Source organism: Nycticebus coucang, chromosome 3 (assembly GCF_027406575.1).
Source record: "Nycticebus coucang isolate mNycCou1 chromosome 3, mNycCou1.pri, whole genome shotgun sequence".
Lineage (NCBI taxonomy): Eukaryota > Metazoa > Chordata > Mammalia > Primates > Lorisidae > Nycticebus > Nycticebus coucang.
In genome coordinates, this window is record NC_069782.1 from 8426909 (window position 1) to 8450921 (window position 24013).

General features: G+C 40.5%; 1 protein-coding gene across 7 annotated transcripts in view; it reads right to left on the bottom strand.

Annotated features, from left to right (window-relative positions):
• TNRC6B (trinucleotide repeat containing adaptor 6B) overlaps window positions 1-24013 on the bottom strand; it is a 259143-nt gene that overhangs the window by 128686 nt on the left and 106444 nt on the right. Inside the window, exon 1 of one of the 7 annotated variants that reach the window (XM_053582662.1) lies at window positions 19910-20126. The exons of 5 other annotated variants lie outside the window; for them this stretch is intronic. In XM_053582662.1, coding sequence (XP_053438637.1) covers window positions 19910-19914 — 5 coding nt within the window. In that variant the 5' untranslated portion in view covers window positions 19915-20126. Of the gene's footprint in view, window positions 1-19909; window positions 20127-24013 lie in introns of those variants that run through there. One more of the 7 variants, XM_053582664.1, reaches the window with a different exon arrangement.

Sequence of the window (24013 nt, forward strand, 5' to 3'; positions counted from 1 at the left end):
TGTCATTGTTTGGCAGGCCCAGGCTGGATTCGAACCCACCAGCTCTGGTGTATATGGCTGGTGAGCTACAAGCGCTACCCTTTTTCCTCTTTTTTTTTTTTTTTTTTTTTGTTTGTTTGTTTGTTTTTTTCAGAGACAGGTCTCACTCTTGCTCAGGCTGGTCTCCAGGGCTCAAGTGATCCTTCTGCCTCAGCCTCCAGAGTGCTAGCATTACAGGCATGAGCCACCACACTCACCCTCCAGGTTTATATTGAACTTTTTTGTCCCAATCCTGTAACAGGCCATTTTTCAAGAAGGTGGGGTTCCTTTTAGGGAAAAATGGTATATAGAAGCCAAGATCTGGGGGTGGCACCTGTGGCTCAAGGAGTAGGGTGCCGGTCCCATATGCCGGAGGTGGCAGGTTCAAACCCAGCCCCGGCCAAAAACCAAAAAAAAAAAAAAGAAGCCAAGATCTGGGCACTTGGTGTACTCATTGCTATTAGAGTGTTAATGTTTCCAGACACCATTGCTACCCTCTACTGTGGACACAGCTAGGAAACAGATGTATGTTTCTATGTGCACACACACATATGTATATAAATACACATGCATTTTACAATGGTTTTATTGCTATATTTGTTGGTCCTTTTAATCTATGCATTTACACCGATACTTTGATTCCAATCTAACATGCAAGATTCATTCTAGTTGTCTTCTCCCAGTATTTATAACACCCTTCTCCAGTGCAGCTGCTGGCTTCTATAAGCATAGTAAACTTACTTGTTTGATCAGCTTCCTATACTGAACTAGTCAATACAGGGAGGGCACCCCAGCAGTAATGGATGCCTCTCTCATCTCTTCTGTGCTCTGACGTGCCACACCATACCCTCCCTTTGTGTGAAGACCTCCTCATCCTATTTGGGTTCTGCTGCCCTGGCCAAGCCCTTGCTCTGCACACTTAATAGCCTTAGGACTAAAATTGGTCAGGAAGGAAAAGAGCAAAGAAAAGAACACTTTTATAATTAAGAAGAATTCATGTAAAAATATTTTTTTAAAAAGAACTTAAAGGCGGCGCCTGTGGCTCAGTGAGTAGGGCGCCGGCCCCATATGCCAAGGGTAGCGGGTTCAAACTCAGCCCCGGCCAAACTGCAACAAAAAAATAGCCGGGCGTTGTGGCGGGCGCCTGTAGTCCCAGCTACTCAGGAGGCTGAGGCAAGAGAATAGCCTAAGCCCAAGAGTTAGAGGTTGCTGTGAGCCGTGTGACGCCACGGCACTCTACCCGAGAGCGGTACAGTGAGACTCTGTCTCTACAAAAAAAAAAAAAAGAACTTAAAAAATATTTTTTAAATTAGAACTTGTGATAATTCAGAGAGCCAAGCCAAAGTTCATTCACTTTTGAATCATCTATGAAAAACAGGTGTGTAAATTAATGGTGTAAACAAGCTTGTAACCCAGATGTTTAACCTACTTAAGAAAACTAATTGTTTTCAAGCATTTTAAAATCACTGGGCATGTACTTGCCTTTAATTACTGTCTAATTACAAATGATTTCTATTTTCTTCATTATAGCTTTGATAAGCCCTCTATTTGATGACACTTCAAGAAGTACAACTCAGACTCGATACAGTTAAGATCCTCTTAAAAATGTCTCTTTATTAATCAGTTTGGCTTTTCAATTAATCTGAAATAAAGTTTTTAATAATTCTGTGACTTCCTCTTTTTCATTAATGTGTCATGCTGCTCAAAAAGTAAAAAGGACCCATCAATGATCACCCAGGATCGCTCCCAAAGACCTCTTTTAGGGGTGTCCAACCTTTTAGCTTCTCTCTGACATATTTAGAAAAAGAAGAGTTGTCTTGGGCCACACATTAAACACACAAACACTAACAAAACCTGATGAACAAAGACAAATTTAAAAAAAAAAAAAAGGTCTGTATTCACACCTGTAATCCTAGCACTCTGGGAGGCTGAAGTGGTGGACTGCCAGGGCTCACAGGTTTGAGACCAGCCCGAGCAAGTGTGAGACCTAGTCTCTAAAAAAATAGCCAGGTGCTGTGGCGGGCACCTGTAGTCCCAGGTACTCGGGAAGCTGAGACAAGAGCATCTCTTGAGCCTAAGTGTTTGAGGTTGCTGTGAGCTAGAACGCCATGGCACTCTACTAAGGGTGACAAAGTGAGACCCTGTCTCCAAAAAAAAGTCTGTGCATAATTTTCATGATATCTGCCAGCACAGATAAGCAAAAAAGTCCTCACATAATCCACCTACAATCCATGGGTTAGACACCCCTGCACCAGCCCAGGTTTCATTCTCCTATTATTTACTGTGACTGCTGCACTGAGATTACCCATAAAGCCACTGGTCCCCATTATTTGTGTCCACGTTTTATTTAAGACACTCCATTTAACAAAACAGAGATTAATTAATTCACCCAATTAATTAATAAATCATTCTGCACTGTATTTAGGAAGGCCTCAGCCTGGTCACTGAACGGTTTGCACTCCACTTTTCTTGTGAAGATAAAACCATTCTCCATATCAGGTTGTCAACAGGTAATACGGTAATGGAAGTACGTGATACATAATAGGCACTTAATGAGTATTAGCTCACGTCCCTTCCCTACAGAGCCTCACAGAACTCAGTATGACTCAGACCAACGTTTTAAAATCTGGTCACACAGAATCTCAAAGAGAACCTACTGAAGAATGACAGGTCGTAACTCTAGGCTTGAAGTGTGTCTGCCCCGAACAAAACAAAGACAAACAAGAAAACACATCAGCAAGAGTCCCATAACCTAAAAATAAGCAACCAAATCACTCCCTCCCTGGGAGAATAGTATCAGTATTCAAGGGAAAAGAAATGAAGAATAAATAAGGAATTAAAAAAAGGTAAATAAAGGGCATATTTTCCATCCTGATTTCCAAATAAAGGTGCCAACCAGTCCTAGAGATCCCAATGAATCCTGGCCTGAGGGCACAGAGACCTCTAAACAGTCTCATTCTGTGTTGGGTGATCTAACTTTGTCAGGTACACTAGCATATACATATTAGGGTTTCATTGTTAAAAATGCATTAGATGTAAATATGCCTCTTAAAAATCAAAGGTGTTAATAATGTAGTGCACTGTGTGGGCTATCCTAGCAGTGTTTTTGTTTTTAAAAGACAAAAACAAAAAAGCTAATCCTAAGAGTGAATCAAGCAGAACTGGAAAGATCCCAGCAGGTGAGACACTTCAAATCAGGAGAATCAGGAGTCAATCTAAAAACCGCCAGCAAATAATGCCAGATGCTCTACATGCTATACATTCTCAATATATAAAACATCTAACCTTTCGGCAAAACATGATTGCAAGAGGGACTTTACCTAACAATTGCAATCAGTGTAACTGGCTTATTGTACCCTCAATGAATCCCCAACAATAAAAAAAAAAAAAAAAAGAAAAAAGAAATTCCCTAAACAAAAAAAAAAAAAAATCTAACCTTTCTTGGCATATAAGATTATGTATTTTTTGGTGTCATGTTTCTTTTAAAACCATGAAAATTTGTTCACATTGAAGAAAATGTAGTGACGTACACTCTAAACTGCCTCAAGAGCAAAGTTAGATATTTTCAAAATGCAAACAGAAAAGGCACCATGAATATATACTGCTGTCTCTACAAAATAACTCTTTCTTCATAAAGGATGAAGCTATCCACGTGTTTCATTTGCAAAGCTTCTGTGCCTCCAAACTTGGCGCCTGTAGCTCAAGCAGCTAGGGGCTAGCCACATACACCAGAGTTGGCGGGTTTGAATCCAGCCTGGGCCTGCCAAACAACAATGACAACTACAACCAAAAAATAGCTGGGCGTTGTGGTGGTTGCCTGTAGTCCCAGCTACTCGGGAGGCTGAGGCAAGAGAATCGCTTAAGCCCAGGAGTTGGAGGTTGCTGTGAATTGTGATGCCACAGCACTCTACCCAGGGCGACAGCTTGAGGCTCTGTCTCAAAAAAAAAAGTCTCCCCTGGGTTTACAAAGAGCCTAGACCCTGAGTGATATGTCACAGGCCTCAGATATAGGTAGAAGGCATTGGGCCAAGGACTAAATTCCTTACCCAAGAAGGAATTAACTAGTTATCCAGAATGTTGTTAACTTAAAACACAAGCAAACTCTCTAGCAAGAGTGTCTTTTCCTATGTTCGTCAAGCTAGGAATTTTATCTTCCCCTCCTTTTAAAGGCACCACATACCATGTAATTTTTCCACCCCCAAGCTGGTGAAAGGGCCAGCTACTCTGGCCTTTTTCTCTATTTGGTGGGGGGAGGACAGGTGAATAGAGAATGTGCTATAGCTGAGAGAATTCACAGACTGATTGGCATTTACTTTTTTCTTTTGAGACAGAATCTGGCTGTGTGGCACAGGCTAGAGTACAGTGGCAAAAGCATAGCTCACGGCAATCTTAAACTCCTGGGCTTAAATTATCCTCTTGCCTTAAACTCCCAAGTAGCTGGGACTATAGGTGTGCACCACCACATCCATCTAATTTTTCTATTTTGCACAGAGATGGGGTCTTACTACATTGCCCAGGCTGGTCTCAAAGTCCCAGCCTCAAGGGATCCTCCTGTTTTAGCCTCCCAAAGTGCTAGGATTACAGGTGTGAGCCACCATGCCAGACCCCCGATTTGTATGATTTGCATTTTAAACTTCCTTAATCATGAAATGTTAGGCATTCTTTGTTTCCTATTAGAGAATGTTCTAGCATGAGCAAAGTGGGTATGAAAATGAAGAGTTCTACATAAAGTACTCTGCTGCCTAAAACAGATATGTATTTTAAGGAGGTGGGAGGATAATCCACAGCCTTCTTCCCCCTGACCCCAAATATTTCTTTTAGAAGAAAATCTGACCCAGCAACTTCAGAAAACTATTGCACAGCTATTTGGCCTAGAAGAAGCTTTTTATCTGTTTTATTCCTAAGATAGAATTCATAGTGCTCCAGCATACAAACTCAGCAGGCAAGGCTGTCTGGGCCACTTTCCCACCTGTGCAGCCTTGGGCAACAGAGTTAATCTTTCAGTAGCAAGTTTCTAAGGTCTCCATGAAGACTGAGTTAGCAGATAGAAAGTACTTAGAACGCTGGGTCAGAGTGGGGGATTATTCATCATAGGAAGCCCACGAGAAGTGACAGTCTTCTCTTCCAATACATAAACTCCCAACACATAAATTCCCCTCCTTCAACAAGACCCTTTTGTTCCCTATTCCTGCAGACCTAGACCACATGCCTGCTGCTGGTTTTGTTCTATTCCTCACTGGCCTGGACTCTCATGAACATTCACCAGCATTCTCCAAAGACCTGAGCTCCTGGTGATCCCACATTACCTTTCTTGACCAGTCCCGGCTCAGACAATCCCTAACCCCCAACTATAACCCCACCCTGACTTGCTGAAAGCCACCTCCTCTTTCAGCACAGCCCTCAGAGCAGGCAGATGGTTCTCTCCATAGTCCTTTTTCTTTTTCTTCACCTGTGGGTGGAGCACTGTTCCAATGTTTTATCTTTCTTCAGGTTCTTTCTTCCATTTAGACTTCACCTTCTATTTCACAGAAACAATAAAAGCTACATAGGAGAACTCCCTTCAACACCCTTCCCTCCATTGCCAAATTTACTTTTCCCTCTCTGAAGCTAGCCTGTCACTTGTGCACAAACTTCTTCCAAGGCTTCAGGTCTATTCTCTGAGGGCGACACCCAGAAGATCTCTCCCATGTTCTAGTCAACTAACCTTACTGAATGCCCCTTGGGTGGCACGCTCTAAGTCATGGATGACCAAGACACAGAGCCCATTCTTGTACCTTCCAGTTTTACCTCTCTGTTCACTCCTTCGCCTTAGCCTTCCTTTTGTTCTTTAGGCCTATAAGGGCAGTGATTTCCCATCTTACTGCTCACTATTTATCATTGACTAGCATAGCTCCCAGAACATACAAGGCACTTGACAAATACTTGTTGAGCTACTTCAAGTCACCCTTTGTTCACTTATACGTTCAACAAATGCTCCATGAGCGACCACAGTGGGTGTCAGACGGGTAGGTGCTGGGGTTATGAAGTAAGCTGCTCAACGTAGTGCCAGAAAAGCCCATGGGGAGACTTCCCAATGTGACAGATAGTGTGGCAAGCAGGATGAACAACTCCACTGCTCCTCAAGGCCAAACTTAACTGCCCACATCCAGGGCATGCAGGGCTTCCTCAGCTGACTTGCTGGGTGCTACCCTGATGCTATCCTATCCTTTTATTTCCCTAAACTCTGCTGGGTTTCTCTTGTACCACCCTTTTTTCTGTTTTCATCCTGCTCCTTTACACTAAAGGAGCCTGTCAGTCCCATGGCCTACACACCCATCTGAAAATGTAAATCAACAGCCCCCAAATTTCTCTCGCGCTCCAGACCCACCAAGTTATAATTAAATGTCCATCAAATCCAAAACACATTGCAGGCAAAACACACTTCCTTCCACCCTGATGATCACCCCACCACATACACAAACCCCTGCTCCACCCACTGAACACCCACACCAGGTCACAGTATCATCTCTTCACCCAGCCTGGGGCTAACCCCCCCCCCATTCCTCATCATGTCCAGTGGATTCCATTTCAGAGTGACTCTACAAACAGCTGTTTAAGTGCTTTCTTTCCACAAGATAAAATCCAAATTTCTCAGAATATAAAACCCATCAGAATACAACTACAAATTACCCTTCCACTCTCCTCCAGACAGCCAACACTTTTCTCACTAATCTCTCATTATTTGTCAGTCTCCCACTCACTTCCAAAGTCTTTGCCTTTATTTGCCTTAATTCCTCTGCCTGAAATGCTAACAGTAATATCAAGAAAAACAGTAGCTAACGTGACATTCAACGCCTCGAACACTCAAAATAAATTCTCATTTCATCATCATAACCATTCTTTGAGGTAGGTACTATTACTGCCCTTATTTTGTCAAACGTTCAATAAATACTTATGTAATAAATAGTTCCTTCAAATTACACAGGATATAGATTATAGTAAGCTCCAATTCAAGTCTGTCCAGCATGTCACTACTTCCAGAAGCCCTATGCTGCCAACCTTAACCTCTCTCTCCCCCCTTCTTTTCTCTGCCCTGGGACTCCTCAGTGATGAGTTAAAGCCTTTGCTGGGGAGGCCCCTCACATAAGCTGATAGCATTATCACAAGCAGGGCAGGCTCAGAACTGCTGGCCATGGTCCTCCTGATTGTAAGAGTAAAGTTCATCTAAGAAGCACTTTCTCTCCCTGGGTGAAAGGCATAGAAGGGCCATTCAATGTGGGGGTTTCCAGATTTAAGGTCTTTGTCATTTATAATGTGACAGTGGATGACAGAAGTGTACATAATAGAAAATCTGTCCTGGCCATTACTCCTAAAGAGCCAACAGGCTGGCTAAAACATACATAAAGAATATAAATATTAGAGCGGTGCCTGTGGCTCAAAGGAGTAGGGCGCCAGCTCCATATGCCAGAGGTGGTAGATTCAAACCCGGCCCTGGCCAAAAAATGCAAAAAAAAAAAAAAAAAATGAGAGCGAGAGAGATATTAGTTTTGTAACCTACTTGCCATTTCACATAGTCCCTATTACTATATATCTCACTGAATCAAATAAACTTTGCTGTAAGTTTTGATTATTGTTCTAGATTCAATAACTGCTCAGCACCTAATGGAGACGTATTTTTTTTTATACAATACTGGAGAATGATTATCTTCTCACAATATATTCAGATGGAACAAAGTAATTTTTATAAAGTGTGAATTATGAAATCATCATCATAGAATGAAGGAAGGTAGTTTTGAAACTTTAAATAAGGTTTATTCCTAAGAGTAAGGCTAATAAAGCCAGCAAGCATATAGTTAATGGTAATACATGCTAAGAGATGGTATATAATTAGGATACAGTTCCCAAATGCTGAACTTAAGATCTTGTGCTGATCCATGGGGACAAAAAAAGAAAAAAGGAAATGTAATGGTTTTCATAAAGTTCTCTTCAATTTAATGAGATGTGCCTTATTCTGAGATTGTCCATTCTACTTCTGTGTTAAAATTCTTTATCTTTGAAGTAAGGCCTTTACTTGGCAAATTTAAAACCAGTAACTCATGCTAGGTCCCAATATTACTTTTCTAATGTTTCAGTTTCCTGAAACCCAAGTCTGAGAACCACTGTATGGAAATTTTTGAGACTTGGGAAAAACCCAAATCCAGCTTGTTAGAGTAGGATATGGTTTTAGAAAGCAATAACTGAAAGAGTAAGCTAGTCAATAATCTCCTCAAATGAAGACTAAAAGACAAAAAACAAAAACCTGGTACTTTAAAAAAAGGTTTTATATACATATCACTTAAGATTTCCAGTACACATTACTTACCATCTTAAGTCCTACAGAAGGCAAAGGCTGGTTTAATTCAGCTTTATCAGGAAACAAACCTGTTTTTTGTTTTGTTTTGTTTCGGTGGACAAATCTATTAGTACTTCAATAAACAGTGGGGAATGCTGAACTAATCAAATGTACTGAATTGTGTCTGAAAACAGAATGTATTACTAGTTGAGAGATGTGTCGTCATGAAACTTGGGGGGTATGCCCCTCTCTTCCAAAAAAGAGAAGTTGGCAGTGTTTTCTGTGAGGCTTTTCCAAGAAAGAATACATTATTTGATTGCTAAAAAGATGTTTTCTACTTAAGTTTCTCTAAAACCTGGGGGGAAGTATACATATTTTATTTCTCAATATAAATACCATTTCCCAATATGGATGGCCTATTCTGTTTTATCAGAATGAGATGCTCTGAACAAAGGAGGTAACATTCTGGTCATCAAAAATAGCAATCTCTCACATATTGAAATAACAAATTAACATTTTTTTTTTTTTTTTGTAGAGACAGTTTCACTTTATGGCCCTCGGTAGAGTGCCGTGGCCTCACACAGCTCACAGCAACCTCCAACTCCTGGGCTTAGGCAATTCTCTTGCCTCAGCCTCCCAAGTAGCTGGGACTACAGGTGCCCGCCACAACGCCTGGCTATTTTTTGGTTGCATTTTGGCCGGGGCCGGGTTTGAACCCACCACCCTCGGTATATGGGGCCGGCGCCCTACCGACTGAGCCACAGGTGCCGCCCTAACATTTTTTTTTTTTTTTTGAGACAGCATCTTACTTTGTCACCCTCAGTAGAGTGATGTGGTGTCACAGCTCACAGCAACCTCAAACTCTTGGGCTTAAGCAATTCTCTTGCCTCAGCCTCCCAAGTAGCTGGGACTACGAGTGCCCACCATAACACCCAGCTATTTTTTGTTGTTGTTGTCATTGTTGTTTAGCAGCCCCGGTGCAGGTGGCCAGCGCCCTAAAAGTTGAGCTATGGACCAAGCCAAATTAACATTTTTTTAAGTTGCTTAAGAATGTGGTTGATGTGATGGCAGAGTAGGAATGATAAATTTGATTCTCTAGACCAGCAATACTGAGGATCATACATTAAAATACGGTGGTTCCCTCTAAAACTTCTTGAAACCACAGGAAGACAAGCCTCACTGAATTATTAAATCAATCTGATGGGTTGGGATCAGCTTTTAACGAGTTTTGTTTTGTATTTTACAAAATGCTCTTGAATATGTCTGACTACATTACATACAGTATCAGAAAGTAAATACTTTTGCTTTCAGTGTATATACATTCAGCTCTGTAATATAATGCAAATTGAATTTTTACAGTAGATCCCATCAAAAAGTTTGAACGCCACCGTTCTATGCTACCCAATTAATTATTTGCCTAGCTTCAGCTTATAAATAGGAACTTCTTAGCATAAAAAGAACAGCACTTATTTTCTATAAGCAAAAGGGTAAGAAACAATGGCAGCAAGAGGCAAGTACTGATCATAAGCCTTGCTGCTTTGGGCTCCTGGGAAGGGCCAGTGACCCTCTGCTAGGTCTCTGGCCTTAAAACATTAAGGGCCTGATTCAAGTCCACCACTTTCAAAAGCATAAATGGATAACCAAAATGAACCTCTAAAGGGAAGCAAAAAAATGTAAGATACTACTTTCCATATTGATTAAACAAACAAAAAATAGGATTTGCCAGCAGGCACCCCAAACCCTCACAGGGCACTTCAAAGAAAAAGTAACTCTTCTATGTCAACTGAAATGAAACTGTGCAATAACCAAAACCAGAACTTACTTTCCAGGGTGAACAAGGTCTGTTTCCAGGCAGAATTCAAAGTCATTTCTATCTTTACTAGTTACCACTTAGAAGGTCTCGTAGTTGATAACTACAAAGCAGTCTACATCAATGAGACAAGTATATGAAAGTCTTTAAACCTGCTTTTTATAAACTAAAAAGAACCACCTGTTTTTAGTAAACATTAGTTCTACTGTCCCAGATCAGCAAATAATACACAATGGGCAATTTAAGAGGCAAGCACAGATAACTGGCCTTGTGACAGCCTTTCCCTCCTCATACCTCCACCACACCAGGAGGCTGGGACACTGATTTAAAGTAATCTCATCCATACCTACCTGAAGCCACCACCTCTCTAACTCCAGGGAGTTCAAAAGTTCATAAAAATGGCCAGGTGCAGAGGCACCTGTAGCTCAGTGCATAGGGTGCCGGCCACGTACACTGAGGCTGGCGGGTTCAAACCTGGCCCGGGCCAGCTGAAACCATAACATCTGCACCAAAAAAAAAAAAATAGCCGGGCATTACGGGCATTACAGCAGGCGCCCGCAGTCTCAGCTACTTGGGAGGCTGAGGCAAGAGAATCGCTTAAGCCCAAGGGTTAAGCTGTGAGCTGTGACACTAGGGCACTCTACCCAGGGTGACATAGTTAGACTGTCTCTAAAAAAAAAAAAAGCCGGTGCAGTGGCTCACGGCTATAATCCTAGCACTCTGGGAGGTTGAGGTGTGTGGATACCTACCAGCCTGAGCAAGAGTGAGACCTCGTCTCTATAAAAATAAAATAAAAGAAATAAAAGAAATTCATAACAATGGGCAGAAGTCTTCCTATCACTCCACTGGATTTTTTTTTTTTTTTTTGAAGCAGTGTCTCACTTTGTTGCCCTTGGTAGAATGCTGTGGCGTCACAGCTCACAGCAACCTCAGATTCTTGGGCTCAAGCGATTCTCTTGCCTCAGTTTCCCCAAGTAGCTAGGACTACAGGCATGTGCCACCATGCCTAGCTAATTTTTTCTATTTTTAGTAGAGACAGGGGTCTCACTCTTGCTCAGGCTGATCTCAAACTCCTGAGCTCAGGCAATCCACCCGCCTTGAGTGGTGGGATTTGGGATCTGTTTCTGTAAGCCTCTGTACCAAGCATTTCAGAAAAGAATACAAACCAATGTATTTTAGATGACCTTAACCAAAACAGAAATTTTAAATTTTGTTATCTGTATACTTTCATAAGAAGTTTGCCTCCTCCCACACAAAATTAGGGATCTGATCCTTTTAATTCTAAAACTCCCACCAAGATAAACCAATATGCATTCTAAGAAATACTAATCCTATGAAATGCTCTGTGATGGTATAAACCATTCTGGTTATTTTCAAAGTGCATATTTGCTATAAACTAGAGTATTTTACTTTGCTGTCCAATATGGTAGCCCACTTGCAATGAGCTGGTGCCACTCAGAAACTGAATTTTTAAATTTTATTTGTATTTTAGTTTATTTTAAATCTAAAACTACCACTTATTTCTATTATTGGAAAATTTTTGTATGCTTTGGAAAACTTGGGCATGTGAATGAAAAAGTAGTAAATTTAATGAAATCTAAATACAGACCCAGTATTTCCAATGCAAATTTTACATTCAAACCAAAATGTTTTTAAATGTAAAATATATACCAGATTTCAACAACTTAGTATGAAAAATCAGGATGTAAAATATCATATTAATATTTTAAAATCAATTACATGTTGGAATAATACTTTGCAGATAAGAGATTAAATAAAATATGCATCATTCAAATTAATTTCATTTGTTTGTTTGGTTTTTTTTTACTTTTTTAATGCAGCTGCTGGAAAACTTAAAATAACTTAAGTGGCTAGCATTCTTTTCCTACTGAATACTACTGGCATAATTTAATAATCTCCAAAACTTTTCTCTTGAACACCACTCAACACCAGATTCAGGAACAGTGCCGTGCCCAAATATTCTTCCTTCCTGAGCAGTGTCTAAAACTGCAGACCGTACCTGCAACTGAAAAGTCCTTCCCTCATCTTCAGTGATAATGACTGCCTGACCTCCTGCAGAACCACCTTTCTTTTAATCCTTTCCCAAGTCTTTCTCTTCCAATATCCCATTCTCAGTTCTCTTTTTTATTCTTTACACTCCCACAATAACTTCATCCACTCCCTCAGCTTCAGCTATCACTTCTACAGGGAAGCCTTCCAATTCTTTTTTTCTTTTTTCTTGCAAGTTTTGAACAGGGCTGGGTTTGAACCCGCCACCTCCGGCATATGGGGCCAGTGCCCTACCCCTTTGAGCCATAGGCGCCACCCACCTTTCAATTCTTTATCTCCACTTCTGACCTTTTTCTCAAGCTGCAGCTCTACATGTCAGCTACCTACCTAAGAGTTCCACCTCCAAGTCCCACCAACTTTGTAAACTGGTACATCTGTCCTGGAAGTCCTCATCTTCAGTTCTATTGAAGGTTCCCACCATTCATGTTAAAAACTTGAAGACTCTAGTTCTCTTTTCTAGTCCCATGGCCATGGTCTTCTAGAAGGTCTTTCCATAATAGTCTTTTCTTCATCCTCAGCCTCTTAACTGGCCTATCTCCAAATTCTCCACTTAATCCCTTCCAAGTCCTCCTCTGTCCCACTACCATATTAGTATTCTCAGAATAACACTTTGGCCTTCTAATTTTCAACAGATACCCACTACCCACCATGGCAATCCAAAACTACTTGGAAACGATCCAGCTCCTCTGTATACACCCAGTCCTCCCTAGACACAGCTAGTCTTCCACCTTCCTCCAGCTAGAACAGCCTGCCCTCGTTCTACTCACCACAGCTCTGCCCAACCTTTAGGGCTCTGTTCAAACACAAGGTCCTCGATAAAGTTTTCTCTACTCAACACAGCTAAAATCATGCTTCTCTTCCCTCAAACTCCTTTAGTATTTCTAATAACCACAGTTGTAAGGGGACCATATGGCCTTCTTTATAAAACAGTATCACCTTTAACAGCATCAAACAGCACATTGCCCTGAATGTTATAGGTATGTTATCTTTGGACATCTTACCAAAGAAATTAACTTAAAAAGGAAAACCTTGGTAAACTTGAAACTTGCGATGATTCTTAAAATATTTATCTCCAGACCAAATTTTTAATTACTCCAGACCTTCAACTGGAAGTCCCAAGATTTAATAATTCCAAAACTGAACTCCGGCTCTCAACCCCACATCTGTCCCTTGTCTAAATGGGCCATAACTCAGTGAATAGTAGCTCTATCCCCCCAAGTAGCCCAGCATAGGCGTCATTTTTAGTTTCTCAAACCCTGTCTCCTCACACCCAATGAACAACTCCTATGAAATCTTCCTAAATGTCTCTGAAATTTATCCACTTCTCTGTTGTCAGTTCAGGCTACCATTACCTCAGATTACTATACTATCATCTGATTTTATATGTAACCCCTAAACCCCCAGAAAACTTTCACAACACAACCAGAATCATCTTGCAAAAATTCAACCCAAACAGGTAACATCCCTGTTTAAAACCCTTCAACTGTTCTCAGGAAAAAGACTTCCAAACATGGCTTGTAGACTCTTCGGCACCTGGCCAAGGGTTAGCTTTTCAGTTTCCGTGATCATCTCTTTCTTTCTTTCTTTCTTTCTTTCTTTCTTCTTTTTATTTTAGAGACAAAGTCTCACTTTGTCACCTTCGGTAGAGTGCCATAGCATCACAGCTCACAGCAACCTCCAGCTTTTTGGCTTAAGCAATTCTCTTGCCTCAGCCTCCCGAGTAGCTGGGACTACAGGCGCCCGCCACAATGCCCAGCTATTTTTTTTGTTGCAGTTTGACTCTCGGTATACGGAGCCGGCGCCCTACTCACTGAGCCACAGGCATTACCCAATCATCTCTTTCTTTAAGCACATCATACTACAACTACAAATATGCCAATGTCCACGTTTGCCCCAGGCCCTTTGCACAAGCTATTCTGTCTATTGGAGACAGGGGTCCTTCCTCTGTAACCAGTCACCCAACACCCTAAGCAACAATCAGCCTCCTCAAATTTATTTCTTTCTAACTTCAACAACAGTATTGAAGAAAATTTTCATTCTACTTCTATGTTAGTACTTATCTCAACACCTGGCATGTAATAGGCAGTCAATAATTACCCGCTGAATAAATGAATAAACAGATCATAATTTTCTGGGTTTTTAAAAAAAATCCCAAGGTTACTGACTGAGACATTTTTGTTAACTTTATTCATTCAAAAAAAACAAACAAACTCTATTCATTCAACAGCACTGTAGAAAAGTGGGCAATTGACCTAAATTTTTATTTTATCTGTCTGTGGAGTCAAAACCGGTAATAATTTGGTTAAATAAACAGAATTTACATGTGTGAGCGCAGAATAATCAAAATGAAAGGGAAAACACTGTATTCTATATTCTCTTTTGCCTTGTAAACTCCAAGATCAATTCATTTGAAATTGCTGAGAACCTTTGATGCAAAACACAGAAGGTATGAAAAGCAGCCAAGCAAACGTGGATACATCACACAGGCAGAGCCTGAAGGAAACTACAGAGTATGAAGAGACAACATCAGACTACAGGAATGTAGGGACTTTAATAAAAAGAAAGGCTCAGCACTGCTTCTGTCCTTGTCCAGGCGAAAGCTCTGTGTAATCACCACACATGCCTCATGTTGGCAGTCCAGAGAAAGAACGGAGGCATTCTACGACGCCATAAAAGCCTTTCTGGTTTATTCAACAAAGGGAAATATGGCAAAGGAGAAGGAAACACTTTTTAAGCAACAAGAGTAGGTGCCCGGTCTTCGTGTATTTTCTTTATGTTTTACAACAATACATTTTCCCCATTTTACTGATGAGGAAAAGGGCCGATGGTCACACAGCTAGTCCTGGTGACCTTATACTCAGGTCTAACTCAAATACATTTTTACTGAGCACCTGTTCCTGCCAAGCCCTTTCCTAGAGGCGGGGAACAGAACAGTGAGCAAGACAGATAAGGTCTCTGCTCTCAGGAAAACGCAGTTTTGGGGAGACAGATGTACCATACACAGATAAATTTACACAGTGATACAATTACAGGATGTTAAAAAAGTAAAACTGAGGGATGTGACAGAATAACTAGGAAGGCAACTTTGGGTTGCAAAGTTCTCAGAGATAATTCAAAAGATAGTTTTGAGGAGACAATATACCAAGCTAAAGAAAATGTTTGATAAAGTGACTATAAAGTTAAACATTAAATGGAAGTCTCTAGAACTACTGGAAGTAACAAATTACCATTCATTCCCTGATTATCAGTAAAGAGAACTACAGAGTTATCCCAGTGATAACCTCCAGCAGTAAAGTTAGATAGACTATTTCAACATGAACCAAGTGGCTATTCAGGGCAATGGGCTGACCAAATTACTTCTGAGATTCCCCCCAGCACCTGTATCAGGGCATAATGAACAACTGCTGAATGTATGAAAGAAGGAAGGAGAACAATGTTAAGATGTCACCGTCAGGGGTTAAATCCCTTTTCAGGCCAAGTGGCTTCAATTCAGCCCTCACTCTGCCACCAGTCTTAATCACAAGAAACAGGTGAGGGAAGTGGGATTAGTGTAAATCCATGAAGAAATAATTAGCACATGCTACCCCTTCTCCCAGCCAATGGTTGGAAACGCCATCTTGAAACCCTAAGTTCCACTTAAAGAAAATCTAATAACTAAATGATAACTAAAAATTAATAAAGGGGTTATTATTTGGCTTCTTCAAAGAAATTTCTCAGTAAGGGCACTTTTGGGAGGGCGGGAGGAGATGTCTTACGGCGCCATGGCGTCACAGCTCACCGCAACCTCAAACTCTTGGGCTCAAGCCATTCTCCTTCCTCAGCCTCCAGAGTAGCTGGGACTACAGCTACTACAGTCTACCACAATGCCCGGCTATTTTTAGAGATGGGGGTCTCATGCTGGCTCAGGCTGGTCTCAAACTCCTAATTAATCAAGTAATCCACCTGCCTCAGCCTCCCAAAGTACTAGAATGTCAGGCCTGAGCCACCATGCCCAGCCTTCAATAAGGGCTCTTTTTTTTTTTTTTTTTTGTAGAAACAGAGTCTCACTGTACCGCCCTCGGGTAGAGTGCCGTGGCATCACACGGCTCACAGCATCCTCTAACTCTTGGGCTTACGCGATTCTCCTGCCTCAGCCTCCTGAGCAGCTGGGACTACAGGCGCCCGCCACAACGCCCGGCTATTTTTTTGTTGTTGTTGCAGTTTGGCCCGGGCTGGGTTTGAACCCGCCACCCTCGGCATATGGGGCCGGCGCCCTACTCACTGAGCCACAGGCGCTGCCCAATAAGGGCTCTTTTAATGAAGATACTCAGGATACTCGATTATCAGGTACTTGTTCTAAATTTTGCACAAGTACCACCAAGTTGTGATGATCTATTTACTAGCCCTACTGGATTGGTACTCCTTGAAGAGAGGTACCAAGTACATGCATCTGTCTGTGTTTTCTCAAGGCCATGTTCAGTTTTAACTGCATATACTTGATGACTATATGGTCTGAGTTATAAAAATTAAATCCCCCCAATCTCTTCAGACGTGGGGCACCCGGGTAGAGTGAGGACCACCCTTTATTACGGTTATTTGCCCAGTCTGCTTTGCAGAACCTGAATGTCTCTCCATCACATATTACTCTTTCACTATCTGTTGCAGGGATGTAAAAGCTGGAAAAACCTTAGAAGTCTCTACTTCAATTTTCAGACATTTATTTCTAAAGAACTATCCTAGTGTCAATAGAGAATAATAAATGACCATCTGAAGCTGAACAACAGCGCTGAGATTGTGCTACATATCAAAGATGCCAAGGCTTTCTATCTGGGAAGCAGATGGAATGACCGAAAAACACTTTAAAATTAAGACACCACTTCTGATAAATGCCATTAATTTTTGTGATATTTCAGTAATAAACCTGTGACATTTCTTTCTGAAGAGCAGTGTTGTGGAATAATGACTTAGTACTATAATAACACAAATATAAGGAAAAATAGAGTGGGAGGGGGTGCTTTAGTAAGGATTATATTCATTTCTCCAGGAAGAAACTTTCTCTACAACATATGCCATCACATTTTTAAAAAGTAAAACCACAAGATGCAAGTTTTGCTCTTCAGAACATCAGCCGTGTCTTTAAAGTTTTTATAGCTTCATTTCACACTACCAAGAAAAAGAAAAAATCAACAAAAGGTACAAGTTAAATACTATCCATCTGCACACTTGACTTATTTGCTTCTGAGTTGCCATCACTGATGAACCCTAAGGATTATTAGCTCTGTAGGATCTTAGATCCAAAATGGCAGCTGAGTTTCTGAAGCTCACCACAGCTATGCTAACCACACATGAAACCCAGTCTTATTTATCTCACCTTTTAGCTGTCTGGAACAGAATATTTAAAAACCTTTCAAACAATCAGATGTCAATCTGTTAATGCTCATTATTATATCATCCTCCCTTTGCCTAAGAGAGTGGACACCCTGCTCAGGTTCTTCTGCTCTGCAAACTGCCATCACATTTACCCAGTCCACAAAAATAAGCTATGGCAAAATAGCTAGGTTTTTCTCTTTTCCTCAGTAAGGCCAACTCAGGAAATAAGTGTAAAATTAATCATCTAACAAGTAAGGCCCCAAATAAGCACTTTCATTTTCAGAAAAACAACAACAAAAATCAGAGCTCTAATTTTCCTTATTTTACCACAATACAACAGTATCACCAAGGTAATTTCTATATCTTTTTTTCCTTTAAATGAAAGCTGTAAAAAAATTAAAGACACAATTTATTTCAGACCACCTTTTTAATGTAATGTTTCCAATCCCTCTTACACAAAAGCTAAATCTATTATCACCAAAACATGTACTCTGAATCTAAACAATCACTTCTCTACTTATTACCATTACTAATATACTAACAACATTAATTTTTTAAAAAATAATAAAATACTTGCTTTTCAGAAACAGGGGACTTTAATTATCTTTATGTATTCAAATGGAAAATCTTTTTGCTAAATTAGCGTGAAAGTCCCTTCATCTACACACAATTGGCCCAAAGAAACAGGCCATTTTCAGCACAAGAGGCCAATCTATTTTAACAGTGAATAAAGCTTTTGAAAGCACTACACACCCTCTTCTAGACTGTCAAATTTTCAAAACAGTCCAGCATTTTTCATTTTATCTTTTTTTAACACTTTCAGACCCAATAAGCATCTCATAATTAGATTAATTAAAAAAGGAAACAACAAAAAACACTGCTCCCTTCTGATGAAAATTATTCCATTTATGCTTAATTAGCTTAATCCACGTCTACATATTTAATGATGGGGATATGACAATTCAACCCATTTGCATATTTTAAATGCCTTTTCTAAACTATACTTTGTAACAGATTTAGAAGAACAGTCTCTTTCTCATGCCAATATGCCACAGCATAAATCAGGAGGGTACAAATTAGGAAAAAAAGAAAACAAGGCCTCTCAGAGCCAGGGATATACTGAAGGGGGTGGGGTAATTTACCCAGGGGTGGGGGTAATTTACCCGCCACATCACAAACTACAATCCTTTCAGCCCACCAGACCGAGAAGCATTACATCACACTCTCACAATGATAGGGGGAGGTGGCTCTGAGAAAGCAAGTTTTCAGCTTTCTTTCCTCCCTGCTCTCAGGCTTCTAGAATCCCGCACTAGGAGTAATGGAATTTAACTTCAGACTGTATAGTTTCAGGGGTTATAACAATCGCACAGACGGCTACTTATTTATCTGACCCTAAATGACTACTTCAACATGTTTACATCGCTGAAACAGGCAAACACATACACACACATACACATTGAATTTGTGAAGAGCCCAGTTATTCATTTGTATAAAATTAAACAAAAATTTTATTTCGTGAGAAATGGAGAAGGCCAACCTACAGTGAGAACTGATAAAGACCTAATTCCTAATCGGGGTGAATAGCTGGTTATATCTTTAAAACACCATGTTTACAAGATAGTCCTAACATTTGGTTGAAACCACGATCAAAATAAAAGCGCATCTGGCTGCACGTTTGAGAACACACACAGAGACCCAGTGCAAATGAGCGCGCGCAGAGAGGAGAGGGGTGAGCCACATACTGCTTGGGAGGCTTTCAAGCAGGGGAATCTACAAACCTCAAACCTCCTGGTGTTCACCCGCCCCCAACCTGATGTTTAAAATGTATCAGGTCTTACTTTAGGTTTTGAATCTCTCTAGGAAGAATGGCCCATTTTAAAACAATTTTTAAAATATTAAAAGGCTTTCTCATTCCAGGGTTTGCCCTCCCAGATCCTTTGTCGGCCTTAGAAGCCGAAAGAATGCAAACCCATTTATATTTATGCAAATTTTTGCAGCAGATTTAAGGGGGGAGGGAAAGGTCTGTGTTTTTTAAAAACCTCTTTCTAACTAGCAAATTTCCAATTACTCGAAGCTTCATTTATTTGCAAGATAGAAACAAGGATGAAAATATGCATATAAATTAAAAGTGCAATTAAATCACTTCAAAATCTAAATATTTTACCGAGTCTTTTCCATTTCTAAAATGCCAAACCAAAAGTACATCACAGGTCTGATTTACACAGAACCACGAAATGTCTGAAACCAGTCTCCATGCTAGAAAATGTCGATTTGCAACACCACCAGTGAAAACGGTTAGACAAGATCCATATAAATCTATTGGTTTAAAAAAATCGAAAATATTTACCAACCTCATAAAGTGCAGCAGTGCTTAAATCCAGCAAATTGAGGCATACAAGGTAGAAATGGAAATGAAAAAAGGTCCAAAAAATGAGATCTTTTTGTCTATCTGTTTTTTTTGTATTTTAAATATTCAAAAACCAGCAGAGACTCTGTCGGCCATTTTGGCTTGAACTAACTCTCTCTCACTCACTCTCCCTCTAGCTCTCTTTCTCCCCCTCTGTCTCTAAAGGAAGCAGCTTTTTGTGACCTTCAAATAGAGGCGGATCATGTGACTTTGGGTAGGTTTGTCAATCAGGAAAGGGGAGGGAACTGGGGCTCAAACTACCTTAAAGGGGAAGCAGCCCTTTTCCACTCACTTTCATTTGTGAAATGCTGTTATCTCATACTCTCCGCCTACAGACACTGCATGTGAAAGTGACAACAGCATAAGGGTAACAGATGAACAAAACAGAAAAACCTTTATTGGTTTATAGAAATATGCTTAGTTGCTAACGTTTCTTATACCTCCTGGATCTTATCCTGGCTCACTTGCTAGTTGTTCTCTAGATTTTTGGGCAAGCACAAGCTGGCAAACTACTCTGTTACAGGGGCTTATTAAACAAAGCTTATCTGAACAAGAGACTAAGTTTTGAAAGATTAAGGTGAAACATAGGGCACAACTGACTTCTAACAAGCTCCTACAATGCAAAGGAAAAGACTGAAAGGAAATGCACCAAATATAAACTGAACAGCAATTCAGAAAGGTTAATTGACTTATCCCAAGAACAGGGACTGGCTTCCCAGTTCTGAATTCTGCATTTATTGTTCTGCGTAAATGTGAGTTCTATACCTCTTCCCCCCATAAAAACTATGCTACAGCATAGCACACTGAGTTCCTTCCGGCTGGGGCAGGTCTGAGTCATCTTTAACCCCCTCCCCCAAGACAGGAAGTAGCTCTGCAGCTGACAGAATAAGCACTACATTAAAACCTACCTGGTTTCCAACACCCCTAAGTCCCGTGTCCCTTCTTTTCCCTGTATGCATCTCCTTTACTACCCACCCAAGAAACCCAAGCTGCATCTGCATCTCTAGCTCTGTGGCTAATAGGCTTTGTAACTTTAGTAGTAAGATCAAGTCCCTAACTTTCCCCCTCAGTTTTCTCATCTGTACGATGTGGAGATTGGACTTCCCTAGATGGTATCTTTGGTTTCTTCCACCTCTAAAATGCTACACTTGACTTTTCTTTTAGCAGTTGTCATCTTATCTTGGCCATCTCAAAAGAAAGTCACTACTCCTGGAAAGCTTCTTGACCTCGCAGTCTAGACCAGGCCTTCCTGAAAACATTCCCATAACACAACTTCTTCAAAGCAATGGTCATAACAGTTATTATTTGAAAAAAAAAATTGCTTAATATTGGTTTCCCCAGCAGACTGTAAGCTATGCAAAGGCAAATACCACCTCTTTCTTTACTGCTTTGTAAGACCCCTCACCAAACCCAACATACTAAGTGAATAAATGAATGAATGGATGGCTGGACCCCATTCAGAAGGGCTGAGCTGAACAGGAAGAAATCTGCCACCCATATATAAGAATTGAGAGGAACGCAAGAATTGAGAAAATGAAGTAACTAAAATGGTGTAGAAAAGCAGGCAAGAGTGTCCTTTGACTAACCAGACTCCACCTATCTATGTAAGTTAGGAAAGGAAGATTCCCTCCTTTGCTTCTTCCAAATGAACTAGGCTGTCAAGCTGGCCAGCAAAGAACTGATGGATTCTGGAAGCCCAGTTTTCCTTGAAAAGGAACCAATGAATGCTTTTAAAATCCCACACATTTGTCATCGCAGCTTCTGGGTCTTTATACAGTCTCCTTAGCTTTTCCACTCAGAAAGGAAAACAGGGAGGCCAAGCGTGGTGGCTCACACCTGTAAGTAATCCTAGCACTCTGGGAGGCCGAGGCGGGTGGATTGCCTGAGCTCAGGTTTGAGACCAGCCTGAGCCAGAGCCAGAGCGAGACTTTGTCTCTAAAAATAGCTGGGCATTATGGCGCCCAGCCACTTGGGAGGCTGAGGCAGAGAATTACCGGAGTGCAATAGGTGGAAGTTCCTGTGAGCTATGACACCACAGCACTCTACCGAGGGTGACAAAGTGAGACTCTGTCTCAAAAAGAAAAAGAAAGGAGAATAGGAAAGGGGCTGTTTCAGAGCAGGCACAGGCTGATGCCTCTGCAATCTGGCAGCTTGGATATTTGTGATGTAACAAGCTTCCACTGTCTTTGCCCAGTACTGAGTGGAAGAGCAAGGCCCTGGACCAACAATTGAAATGTAGGCAAAAGCAGGAAATTCCTGGGATGGAAATTCTGATTATTTAGTCTATTTTTATCCTTCAAATACCTTCCAGATGAATTACAGAAAGCTTCCTTACGTGCAGCATGTTCAATATGTTAAAATGCATCAAGATTATACAGCCACCTTGTTTTAATTTATGACAGACATGATTTCTTTGTGAAACTGAATTTTGCTAAGTCTCTATTCCCCAGTGCAGAATATTATTGTGTCCAAGTGTTTACATGCATTGCCTTGCAAGTGTTAAACAGCAAGGTGCATGAAAAGTCAGGAAACAGAATACGTTTTAAAACACAATACTGGGCTTGGCACCTATAGCACACTGGGTAGGCGCCAGCCACATACACGCAGGCTGGCAAGTTTGAACCTAGTCCCGGCCAGCTAAACAACAATGACAATTGCAACAAAAAAATAGCTGATGTTGTGGCAGGCACCTGTAGTCCCAGCTACTTGGGAGGTTGAGGCAAGAGAATCGCTTAAGGCCAAGAGTTGGAGGTTGCTGTGAGCTGTGACGCTGCAGCACTCTACCGACGATGACATAGTGAGACTCTGTCTCAAAAAATAAATAAATAAATAAATAAAACACAATTATCAGTTCTACTTTGCAAATTTTAAGCTGAATATTTTTTCTTTAACCTCCTTTTTTGTGTGATACCTCTAAATTTAAAGTAATTAGTCCGATTGTTTACCCAAAAGAAACAAGTATAATAAATACATTTTCTTTATTTTTATTTCTTTTTATCTATGTTATTTTTTTTTTTTTTTTGCAGTTTTAGGCCAGGGCTGGGTTTGAACCCGCCACCTCCGGCATATGGTGCCAGCGCTCTACTCCTTTGAGCCACAGGCGCTGCCCTATTTCTTTTTATTTATTTATTTATTTATTTATTTAGAGACAGAGTCTCACTTTGTTACCCTCGGTAGAGCACCATGGTATCACAGCTCATAGCAACCTCCAGCTCTTAGACTTAGGCGATTCTCTTGCCTCAGCCTCTCAAGTAGCTGGGACTACAGGTGCCCGCCACAACACCCGGCTATTTTTTTTGCAGTTTGGCCGGGGCTGCGTTCAAATCCGCCACTCTCGGTATATGGGGCCAATGCCCTACTCACTGAGCCAAATTTTCTTTATGTTTTCAGATATATTTATTATACTTTTTTCATATTAACAATTAAGATAGCATTTTAAAATCATATTATTACAAGGTAAAGGATAAAAAGTAATAAAAATTTACTTTTCAAAACAAATAACAAAAACTTATACATTCGAATGAGTATCTTTCAAAGTTGGCACCTTTGAAAGTTACATACCAAAATATTTTTACCATACCAAAATATTTTTACCAGGCCCACGGCAGTGGCTGACACCTGTAATCCCAGCACTCTGGAAGGCCAAGGAGGGTAGAGCAACCTGAGCTCAGGGGTTCTAGACCAGCCTCAGCAAGAGCGAGACCCCTGTCTCTATTTAAAAAAAAAAAAGAAAAGAAAAAAACTAGCCAAGCTATGACACTACATCACTGTACCCAGGGCCACAGTGAAACTCGTCTCAAAAAAAATTTTTTTTACCAATAAAGATCAAAAAAAAAAAAAAAAACTACACATTTAACTCAAAAATCTAGAAAAAGAATAAGAACTCCTCCAAAGAAATAAAAAGTGTAAATATAAAGAAAGAGCAAAAAAAAAAAAAAAAAAGCACAATAAAACAAAAAGCAGTTCTTTTGGTTTATTTTTTAACATTTATTTATTTATTTGTATTATTATTATTATTTATTTATTTTTGAGACATAGTCTCACTCTG